This window comes from Grammomys surdaster, unplaced genomic scaffold, assembly GCF_004785775.1.
Source record: "Grammomys surdaster isolate TR1022 unplaced genomic scaffold, NIH_TR_1.0 125698, whole genome shotgun sequence".
Lineage (NCBI taxonomy): Eukaryota > Metazoa > Chordata > Mammalia > Rodentia > Muridae > Grammomys > Grammomys surdaster.
Window position 1 is genome coordinate 2,142,646 of NW_021620534.1, and position 11,993 is coordinate 2,154,638.

An 11,993-nucleotide genomic window follows, 5' to 3' on the forward strand; every position below is an offset into this window, starting at 1 on the left:
ATTTATTTAGTGTATATTTTCTGTATGAAGTCCTAGGGTAAAGGTTCTGTGTAATGGCTTTCTTTAAAAAAAAAAAAGAAAACCTTACTGAAGAAAAGTAAAAATGTTAAACAAATGTAGATTTTTTTCCCCCCGTAGGTAACAATGCTTTTAGCACAAGCATAAAACTCAAGACTATATGACCTGGAGCTAATATTCTGGTTTCATTTTAGATACTCAGTAACATGTCTTAATATATAGATGAGGTTGAAGTCACCTTTGATCCTGGAGAATCCCTGTATCCCAAAGGAAAACACTTCTCAGATGATAGATTGTATTCTTAAGAGTTTCTTTATAATATTTCCAAGTCTTCAAAGAGTTATTTTTGCAAAAACTCAACTGCACTTACAGGCATAAAAATAAATTGTATCTAAAACCAAAAATGTAAAGTGAGCACAATTCATACATAGACAGCTTTATTTTGTTTGGCAAAAGGGGAAAACAAGTCATGCACCATCTCTACTCAAACACTTTTAAAGCCAAGCAAATGATATTCTGAGTTAGAGTTTTGGTATTTTCTTTCTTCTCCTTTCCTTTCCTTTTTTTTTTTTTTCGAACATTTTGAATAGTATAGTAATAGGAAATATACAAAATTATATTAGTTTGATTACCTTGGCAATTATGCTATGAAACCCTCCTTTCATTAAATATTTAGTTCAGTGGTTCTCAGCCTGTGGGTTGAAGCCCCTTTCACAGGGGTTGCATAACGCATATCCGCTATTTACACCATGATTAGTAATGTCAGAATGACAGTTATGAAGTAGCAAAGAAATAACTGTATGGTTGGGGGGTCACAACATGAGGAACTGTATTAAAAGGTCACATTAGGAGTGTTGAGAACCACTGCTTTAGATTATAATTCATCTTTTCCAAGGTTCCTGGGGTATTGTCACAATTTGACATTTCCAGTTTGGTAGTATGGAATATACTTAGCTTGATCTTTACCAAAATTTCAAATACATACTAACCTAGTTCCTTACTCCTTGCATTCATTTCTAAGAAAGGAATAGGGTGAAGCACTTGTTTATGAAAAAAGTGTAATTCAGGTAACCCAAATTAAATAGTCTTCCAACTGAATGGTGTTGATGGGTTTTGATCAAAGTAAAAAAAAAAGCAAGAGTTTGAGTAAGGGTGGAGGAACAAGGGAGCAGAGTAAGTTAAAGAGGGCTGAGGTGCAGTGGTGGTGGAGTGCTTTTGTAGCATGTGGATGGTTCTAGGTTTTGATTCCCAGCACCACAGATAAAGTACAAGTTGTATACATTTCAGTGCAGCCAGTGAGGTCTAACCGGCTCAGCCCTGTGCTCCTGTTGTTTAAAGGATATTATAAAGCTGGATTTTATATTGTGCTCAAAATACATTAGACTATCCAGCTAATAAAATCCTTTAAACCACCCCCCACCTTTTTGAAAACAAGTATTACTCTTTTGTATTTTCTCGTCTGAAATTAATCACTTCCTCTTCCTGCTAAACTAGGATGGGATTGGTGGTAACATCATACAATTCTTTTTAAGACTATGTAGCCCATGCTGACCTCAAACTTTGAACCCTTGATCTGAATCTCCCGAATGCTGGCGTTACAGTAAACAGAGTATTTAGGCTAATGTATATAGTGCATTCTCTGTCTCCTGCCTTGACTACCTAAATCCTGAGAATTTAGGCATATACCACCCACTGTGTGTGTGTGTTATGTGTGTGTGTGTTTTGTTTGTAAAATTTTCCCTCAATGTAGTCACTCTTAGGTTTTAATTATCTGGGTTAGCTCCTAGTTGTGACAGTTCCCAGTTCCTAATGGTTGTAAGGAGATGAGTTGAGTCTTAGAGAACTGGAGGACCTTGGGACAGGTGGGTTGCAGGGCTTGCTAATTTCTAGTATTAGTTGATACTACATTTCTTAAATTCTCATTTTCTCCATGTGTGGCTTTCCATCACCTAAGGTTTGATTATTTCACTGCTTTACCTTTCTGTTAGGAAGAGAACTAGGATGGAGAGGAAGGGGGGCTAGGCTACTCTGACTCTTTAAAGTTGGGACAGAGGAGAGAATCGCTTTGATTTTAGAAATAAACTTTTTTTTTTTTTTTTTTTAGTTTTTTTTTTTTTCAGCATAAAAGGTAACAACAAGCATATTGTAGGGGTTGGCTGCACTGTGGCCTGTTGGAAAGTATAGGATTCTTAATTTACCACTGCAGTAAAACAAACAGGCTTTCTACTGTGGGTGAGAATCATTGTTTTTCTTCCAAGGTTGATAGAGTGAGGTGGATGAAATACCTTGGTGCAGTAGGTATTTTCCACAGGAAGTAAGGAATACTGTTGCTTAGTTTGTGCCTTTTACTTTTGACTTAGTCTAGTATTCAAGAGAAGGGAACGGAATATGTATAGTGAGAAGTTTCCATGGTATGTCACATTCCTTACGTCTTCAAGTAAAGCCTTCTGCTAGAAATGAAGATAGGTCATTAATCTGTAGATTAATACATCATCCAATAATTGTCTACAAATGTTAGTAAGCGCCAAATTCTGTACTTGTCTTCATTTTCAGAAAAATTTTTCATGAGATTTTTATACAAGGTCCACAGTCAGATACAGAGGCTGCCAGAGCTTGCCAGCAGAGCTGGAAGGGCCCAGTGGTTGGTTACAATACCTGAGAATGTAAAGTGACTTAGCAGTTTGGCAGGTCATGGTGAAATTACATTAAACCAGGTAAGTTCAAGGTCCCTGAACTCCAGTATGTATAAGTAGTTTCTGAGATGTTTTGGCAGTGCTTTTGTTACTAGGACAAAGTCAGTTCTAGAGGCCCTTTTTCAAGTTCCAGAACTTTTGACTCAAGTTTTCTGCAAGTGAAGTTTTCTTAAAGGTTCTGTAGGAGCCTGAGGTACCACAGGGAAGCTGGCCAGAACCAAGGCAGCTTCTGCTTCTGTGCAGAGAACTGTGTGTGGCCTTGTTTCCAAGGGAGCCTCCGTACACTGAGGGGTGTAGAGCACGGACTGCAGACTTTGGAAGGTGATTGATGACAGTATGTTACTTCCAAGGAAGAGCTCTGCACATTTTCAACAAAACTGGAGGGGTCTCCTGTGCTGAACTACTTAGAGCATTTTAGTTTCTAGTGCACTTGGAGGAATCAAATCCTTTACAAAGCAGTGCACAAACTAGAACATCTCTCCACACCATCCTTTTTGTGTAGATAATGGCAACTACTCTTCATCCACTGACTGAAGCTTTCCACATTTCTCTGAAAGGCTTGAAGTTACTATTTTATTGCCCTTGTTTCCAAGTTCAGAGGGAGATACAGGTTCATCCGATTCATAGTCTTCAAATGAGCTGAAAAGACAAAATTAGTTGATTTAAAAAAATTAGTTTATAAACATTTGGGTACACATCAATATAGCAATGCAGAGATTTTATGATTAGCCTGAAAATTCACCCTCACTTAGCATGAAAATAATTGAGCTGTTCTGAAGAGGGCACAGTCTAGAGCAGAAAACTCCCTGCTCCCTAAAACTCAAGTCCATGTTAGGATTTGTTAAAAAGCAGAGTTAGAAGATTTTCGAGTGTTTACACTGGTATTTCTATACAGGGAAGCTTTTTATTCATTAATTTTGTATTACAGCCTCTCTCCTTGGCCTCTTATCGACACATTTAGATGTGCAAGTGTGTCTGCTGCAGATACGAAGTCCACTTGTGTGTGGATTCCCCTCCATTCTAATTCTTACTAGAAGAATTCTAATTTCCTTTAAAGCCTACTGATAACCTTGAAATGCCATGTCTCCTAGGTTCAATGTTTATCTCTTGTGAATGATGGTTGCCTGCCCTGAGGTATTCAAGTTAAGTATTCTGATACTAATTTGAGCCTAGAAAAATACATAAGGTCATTCATTGGCTGAACTTGTCTTCATTTTCAGAAAAATTTTCATGAGATTTTTATACAAGATTTTTTTTTTTTAAATCCACAGTTAGATGCAGAAACTGCCAGAGCTTGCCAGCAGAGCTGGAAGGGCCCAGTGGTGAATGAATATGTTCTATGTTAATAGTGCTTGACATCACTGGTGTAGCTTAGGAGCTTTTACATGACAGAGAAGTGCTTTATTATGGAGCCACATATGCAACCCCCTGAACTGTTTTTTTTTTTTTTTTTATGTGTATGAGTGTATGGCCTGAATGTATACATGTGTACCATGTGTGTGATGCCTATAGAAATGAGAAGAGGGCATTGGATCCCTTGGAATTGGATTACAAATGATTGTGAGCTGCCATGTGGGTGTTGGGAACTTAAACTCTTTGCAAGGGCAACAAGTGCACACCACTGAGCCATTACTCCAACAGCCCCCTCCCCCTAAACCCGCAAACATAATTGAGTAGAGGGTAGAAGGTTAAACATTTTTAAAAAAGTGTCTACCTAATGTTTAGAAAAGCTTTCCTGTGATTCTAGCTTATAGTGATGCTTAAACTTGTTCACTGCAGAAATCCTACCTACATTCTTAATTTGTTTCTGTTCTATCACTCCATCCTTGAGTTGTTGATATGTCATGGCAGTGGGCTATGCTGGTAAGTTTGGTGGAGGTGATCAGGGTCTAATACATCAGAAACTACTAAATGTAGCTATAGAGATGTACTAGGGCTTACCTGGGCATTCAGATTGTGACACATGACCCTACTGAGGGTAAGATTATTTGTCAGTAAAAACAACCCCTTTTCCCCAACACTGTACCAGCCAGGTACCAGGCAGGTACCACACTATTCCAGCACTTGGGAGGCAGGTGCATATCTTGGTATACACTGTTGAGTTCCAGGCCAGCCATGCTGAGCTACAAAACAAAAGGCCAAACCAAAAAGGGTTGATTCAATAACTATCCTTTTGGTTAGTGCTGTGGAAACCTATTCAGGCAATATATGGAGAGACATTTGACTCACAACTGAGGATCCTGTGGGTATCTAGTTAAGGGTAGAACTAAACTTACACACTATACCAGAGGCTACCTTATGATCATTCAGCTTAGAACTAGTGGGGTTGTTGGAGCCTGACCCAGCATTGTGAGGTAGGCTGTGGACTAAACTCCTTTGCACTCTGGGGCAACCTTGCTCGTTTTCATGTTTACACACCACTTCTCTTGTGTGCTTTTAAACCTTTACATCCAACCTCAGCCTCTGGACACACTGAAAGCCCTTGTACACCCAGAAGCCTACCAGATGACTTTTCTAGGATGATCATACCTAAGCCTGATCTCACTCTCCTGCTGACTCGTTTCCCTGTATTAGCAAGCCGTGTACCACTCAAAGCCAGAATCCCAATAGTGACCTTTTCTTCTTCCCATCGTTGAATCCAGCCAGTTGCTCAACACACTGTACCCTATGGACACAGCTCTGTTTCTTCCTGCTATTGACTAGGAAACCCTGCTTTCTTGTTTGAATGATGATGGATTTCTTGGACCCCTTGCTGCTGCTATACTCAGACATGTTTAGGATTAGTTACAGTCTTGAAGTTTAGTGCCACTGTTTTCCAGTTACCTAACATAGCTGTCATCCTGGCAAATTGTTTTCCATTTGTTTATCTGAGATACCACCTAAAGTATTCTTCATTCCAGGCTACAGAGCTTTATAGCTCAATGGATATTAGTGCTTACTGCTCTTCCAGAGGACCCGAGTTTTGTTCTCAGCACCCATTTTGAGTGACTACCTGTAACAACACCTACTGAAGATTTGACAGCCTCTTTGGCCCCTATAAGTACCTGTAGGTGTGCATTCTCTCCTGTCTCCTCTTTTCGCCCCAACCCCGATCTAGTACTTAAGCAGGTGGGTCTACTGAGGTCTAGGCTAACCAGGGCTACATAGTGAAACCTGTCTTGATTTTAAAGCCAATTGCTTTATGGGGTATTATCTATTCAACCATTTTTGAATGAGCAGGGGATTCAGGATGAATCACAGTTCAGTATTCACAAGCATAAAACAGCAGCTTTCTTAGGGATACTCTTAGTACAAAAGGCAGATAATGCTCAAAATAATGTCAGCAGTATCCCTGCTTTTAGAACCTAGCTTTCCTGAAGTTTTCACTCAAATAATTTTTTTTAAGTGAAAACTATTATGCTAGTTCTGCAAATCCTGGGATGGAGACACTACCTAGAGTTTACAGAGCTATTGTTGGCATATACATGGTGTGACAAAGGATTGTATGTAGTGTCAGGTGTTGACTGGGAGTTGTGGCTTGAGCCAAGTTTCTGAAATTCTGATTATTTACAGAAACAAATGGCTAGAATATTTGACTCAGGGCTTGCTGTGGGAGATCTCAGACATGGTGTCTGAGTATAGACACAGAATAAAATGTTCACTAGTTCTTTACTTGGGAACCTTTTATAATCCAGAAGTAGAAGTGTGAATTATATTTTTACTTTCTTGAGACAGGGTCTCTCATGTAGCTTATGAGACCTCAAACTCACTCTAGATCCTCCTACTTCTACATTCTTCTTAGTACTGGGAATTCAGGCAGGCACTACCACACAGCTTTTGCAATGATACTGGGGTTAGAACTTGGGTAGCTTTGTGCATGACAGGCACGCACTCTACCAACTGAGCCAATCTCCCCCCCCTCCTCTCTCCCTCCTCCCCTCCCTCCTCCCCTCCCTCCCTCCCTCCCTCCCTCCCTCCCTCCCTCCCTCCCTCCCCAAGCCCCACTAAGTAGCCATGGCTAGCCTGAAGGAGAGAACTGACATGCTTATGCTCTCTCACATAAAAATGCAATAAAAGTTCCTAAGGTCTACCATCTCACTTTCTTGTGTCAAAGTTGATCTGCCTTAAGAACATTCAATAGAAAAGTATTAAAATATTGTTTCTATTTTAAGTGAGTGTTCTGTCTGAATGTTACTATGTGTACAGAGGCCAGAAGAGGGTGCAAGATCCCCTGGCTCTGGAGTTTTAAGTGGCTGTGTAGGTGCTCAACCAAATCTGCATTCTCTGCAAGAGCAGCAAATGCTGAACCATCCTTCCAGCTCCTTAAATTCAGAACAAAATACCCTCTCCCCCCATTTGTAAAGATAAGTCTCCTTATATAGTTCAGGGTCACCTCAAATGCCCAAGTCTTAGGATTATAATGTGTTCAACTATGTCTAGACTATAAACTACCTAAATGGACAAGTTACTGCTTTAGGGAATATTCTAAAGCATTAAAATTTGTTTTTGAATGCTAGTAACATTGTTACTTAGGTGTACTGAAGTGTAAATAATAGTTATCTCTATTGCTTGACCAAAGGTGTTTTTTTTTTTTTTTAAATTACTGTGTGTGTGCGTGCACGTGACAGGTTGTTTGTTTATGGTCATGTGTGGAAGTCAGAGGATACTTTTTGTTAAGTTGGTCTTTTCCTTCTACCTTTATATGGGTTTGGGGCAATCACACTCGGCTATATAGACTTTACTAAGCACCTTTACCTGCTGACTCATCTTGATGCTCCCCACACCTCACGTTAACAATATTTAATTTAGATGTGTAGCTGTCTGGGTGCCCATGCCTGTGCATATGAAAACCAGAAAAGGGTGTTGGTCGGTGTTCTCTTCTGTTATGTTCTACATCTTTCTGTGAGACAGTCTCTTTCCCTGTAACTGGGGCTCCGTTTTCTCAGCTAGGCTGGAAGCCAGCAACCTGGTTCAGAGCTCAGGTTACAGGCATTTTGGGGAACACTAGTCTTACTGTGCGGGTGCTGGATTTCTAGCTTTGTTGTAAATACCATAAGGATGCTAATTATGTGGTATCATTCCTCATATAGGGACTCTGATCTTTTTGGGTTCATTCCTGGGTTGAATTTTTATGCTGGTCTTTGTTGTGATAGTTTGTCAGCTAGCCATGCTTATCTGGGGTGTCTGCAGCCTCAGGCCTGGAGTCATTTATCTGCTGTGACTGAACCAAGAGGTAGAGCTTGACAAAAGGGCAATCCACAGCTGTTGTTAGAAGCTTAAGAATTTTAAGTACTTTTGTAAGGTTTGTATGTTCTGGGATTGGTAAAGACATCTTTGTGGTGGGACTGGGTGGAATACTGTTGCTCTGTCTATGCCATACGATAAATATTTGCTGAGGCACTTCTGTAAGAGTCTATCAGGTGATAAGGTTACATATGAGACAGAAAAATGGTTGTTTGCCTTAGAGAAGCCTACAGTCTTGTGCTAAGATGAGTAAGTCCACTCATAGGCCAGACTCTCTTGGACATACTACACATACCATCTCACCATCTACAAGTTACACAAATAGAGAGTTACAGTATCAATGAGGCCATGTCCTATGCTCTAGGAATGAAACAAACAGCCTGGGTGATGAATGCTACTTATAGCTGACAAAACTCTACAGGAAGAGGCTAGGGAAATATGGCCATGGTCACAGAAGTTGTAGAAGTAAATAGCCACTGCTTTCTATTACAAAGAACTAGGCTCAAAGACTTTATTTATATACATTGTCTTATCTTTTTTTTTGGGGGGGGGGGGGGGGGGGTTTTTGGTTTTTTTTTTTTAATTTTTATTTTATTTTATTATTGTTTGTTTGTTTTGAGACAGGGTTTCTCTGTGCAGTCCTGGCTGTCCTGGAACTCACTCTGTAGACCAGGCTGGCCTCGAACTCAGAAATCCACCTGCCTCTGCCTCCCAAGTGCTGGGATTAAAGGCGTGTCCACCGCTGCCCAGCTTGTTTGGTGTTTCAAGACAGGGGTTTCTCAGTGTAGCCCTGGCTGTCCTGGAAGCCACTCTGTAGACCAAGCTGGGATTAAACTCACGGAGATCTGCCTGCATCTGCCTCCTGAGTGCCAATACTGCCTGGCTATACATTGTTTTCTTTAAATCTTAAAATAGCTTGGTGTTGCAGAGGTTTCATTGTGGAGGGGATTCTGCAGCTTGGAAACCTGGGATCACACTAGTAAGTAGTGGAGCAAGGATCTGAGTATTGCCTAGCTCCAGATTTCATGTGTGTGCTGTTACATACTCCAGCTTTACCCAGAATAGCCATAGCTACTGTTCCCAGTAGCTGGATGCCAGGTATTTATTTACATGTACTCTTCTCCTATTCTCACAATAACTCTGGAAGGTACTTACTTACCAAGATCTTCCGAAACCGAGCTGGAAGAGTCAGGTAACCTGTGCAGCTGGTGACTGGGCCAGCTCTGAGTGGTTCCTAAGCCTCTAACGTTCTTCCTTTTTCTAATATGGATCTGGCAATTTCTGCGTGACATTTATCCCCGACTTACCTCTTATTTCTTTCTGAAGTGAAGCCTAGGTTGTAGCCTTTGGATTTTTAGGCCTAGCCCCAGCTTTTGGAGCAGCCGGTCAGTTGTTAATCCTGTGCGACAGGCCTTCCTTTCCTTTGCTGACATTCTAGCACTTGCTGCTCTACAGGCCACTATCTTCTTTTCCCTAGAGACCTCAGCACCCACATGTGTTCTCTGTAGGCCTTATCTCCCATCACAGGAGACGAGAGGTCTGTGACAAGAGTGTCTCATATGTACTGGTTGAATTTCACTACAGCTGGTGACTGTATTGCCTCTAGTGACCCTTTACCTGTGTCCCTGCCTCCTCTTCCTTCACTACGTCTTCTGTCTCCTTTTCCCTCCTGTGTCCTCTTCATTCCAAGCACACTGGTACTCCTTTTAGTACCACCACAACTGGAAATTTTTGTTTGATCCAATTGTATTTTCTCTTTAACTGATACTAAGTTTCTCTTGTGTTTACTCAAACATAGTAGGTATTTAGACCCAATATTCCCCCACCCCCCTTTCTTTAAAGCAGGCCAAAAAAATGGGAGTGGGAGGAGTGCTAAAAAAATGGGCTGGAGAGATGGCTCAGAGGTTAAGAATGCTTCCTGCATTACTTACTAGAGGACTGGAGTTTGGGTGGCCACATATGCCTGTTAATTCCAGCTCCAAGGAATCTACCACCACCTTCTGTTCTCTGTGGGCATGCATGCGTATTTCACTGTTTACTGTATATAGGTCCCATTTACTTTCATGATTTGTTCTCTGTAAGAAGTAAATTGTTGTGTAAATGAACTCCAAAAATGTGTTATTTGAACCTCACATTTTGAAAAGATGCAATTCTGAATTCAAAGTTTTCTTTTAAAAAGTGATTTATTTCTTTTTGTTTGTGTGTTTTGCCTATATATGCGAGTGTACTACTGTGTGCAGTGCCCTTGGTGGCCAGAAAAACACATTGGTTCCACTGGGATTACAGACAGTTGTGAGTTCCATGTGGGTGCTGGGAACTGAACCTGGGTCATCTGAAAGAACAGCAAGTGCTCTTTTAACTGCTGAGCCATCTCTTCAGCTGCCAAAGTTATTTTCATACTAGTATTTGAATGGTTTTTATGATGTTAAGCTTGAAGGGACACACATCTCTAGGCATGTCTGGGAGGGATATATATGATGTTAGGAAAGCTGAGGTGATGTAGATGTGGTGTCACTATTCCATGGCGGGAGTCCTGAACTGAACCAAAGGAGAACGGCGCTGAGCAGCAGCAGCAGTCATGTCTGCTTCCTGGCTAGGGACTCAGGGTTACTCTGCCTCTGGCTTCTGCTGCCATGATGCACTACAAGCACTTGGAGCTGTGAGCCAAAATAAACCCTTCTTTCCTTAAGTTGTTTTTGTAAAGTATTTGATCACAGAATGGAGGAAAGTAGTTAAGACAATGTTGCTTAAATTCTTTTTGCATTCACTTTGTGAGTAATGTATTTTTCTAAAAAATTTCAGTTCTTTATTATTTTGTGTGGTGAATTCATATTCATGTAGGGGTTGACAAACTATATGATCGGCCAACTCTGTCTTCATATCTGTTTTGGTACAACCCTTGAACAAAGAATACTTTTACCTTTTTTAGTTTTAAAGAAAAATCACAGGAATATTTTGTGAAACATTAAGCAGTTAGTACTTCTTGGGTTTATTTGTAAAGTAATATTGGAATACAACGACATGTATTTACTTGTATATTATCTGCATCTGCTACATAATTCTAACAGGATCGACAAGATCTGACATACATGTAACCAGGGCAGACAAAGAAAAAAAAATGCTGATTCTTGCTACTATGCATCTTTTATTTGCTTCAATAGCTAAAATTCTAGAAATTATTTCTATTGTTTTCTAGAGGTGTTTTTAAGCCTCAGCATTTCAATAAAAATAACAATGTTTTCAACCGTGTCCATTCCATTCAGTATCATGCAGCAGTTTTCACTAGAAACATGTACTTTCTGGATATGTGAGACGGCTCAGTGGTAAAAGGCACCTGCTTCCAAGCCTTCCAACCTGAGTTTGATCTCAAGGTGGCAAAAATCTATGTCTAAAAGTTGATTTTTGATTTACAGATGTGCACCATAGCATAGGTACTGTTAAAAAACAAAACAAAAAGCCAACAACAAAAGAACTTCCCCATTTCTAAGACACTAACTGTACTTTTTAAGGGTGCAGTTTTTCATTCCTCTGAACACACATTTTGATGCCTTGTTGTGATCTCTGTATTAACTTTTAACAGTGAACATCCTCGTGTTGTATTTTGTTGGTATTTCTCAACTGCCTCGTGTGTGTTATTTTTCTTTGTAGTTGGAAACGGACTGCTGCCTCTGCCTTACTGGTTGCCTAGGAAGGCCAAGAAGGTTGGAAAGATGGTCCAGTCTGTCTCTGCTGCTAAGTGTCTGGGTGGCTGCTCTTTCTCTTTCTCCAAGTTCCCATAGTCGTCACCTTTGTCTTTCTTTTAGGGATAGGATGGGATGTATAGAGTTTGACCTAGGTGAGCACTGCTGCTTCTGGTGTCCTTGTTTCTAGGTTTTAGTCAAATGAGGGAATCACTAAGTGCTGCTCCCAGTATCCCTTTGTATTCTGTTTCACAGAGCTGTCTGCTCCTCCTGATTCTGTTTGCTCACCTTCTTCTAGTGTTCACTTAAAGGTTCTCTTCTTTTAGGTGGTCCTCTCTCTCTCTCTCTCTCTCTCTCTCTCTCTCTCTCTCTCTCTCTC

The 11,993-nt window shown here is 40.5% G+C and overlaps 1 protein-coding gene across 1 annotated transcript in view; it reads right to left on the bottom strand.

Moving 5' to 3' along the window:
• Positions 1–424: 424 nt before the first annotated feature.
• Ppp2r3a (protein phosphatase 2 regulatory subunit B''alpha) overlaps positions 425–11,993 on the bottom strand; it is a 100,521-nt gene continuing 88,952 nt past the window's right edge. The window contains exon 13 of the mRNA XM_028788042.1: positions 425–3,350. Coding sequence (XP_028643875.1) covers positions 3,224–3,350 — 127 coding nt within the window. The 3' untranslated portion in view covers positions 425–3,223. The remainder of the gene's footprint in view (positions 3,351–11,993) is intronic.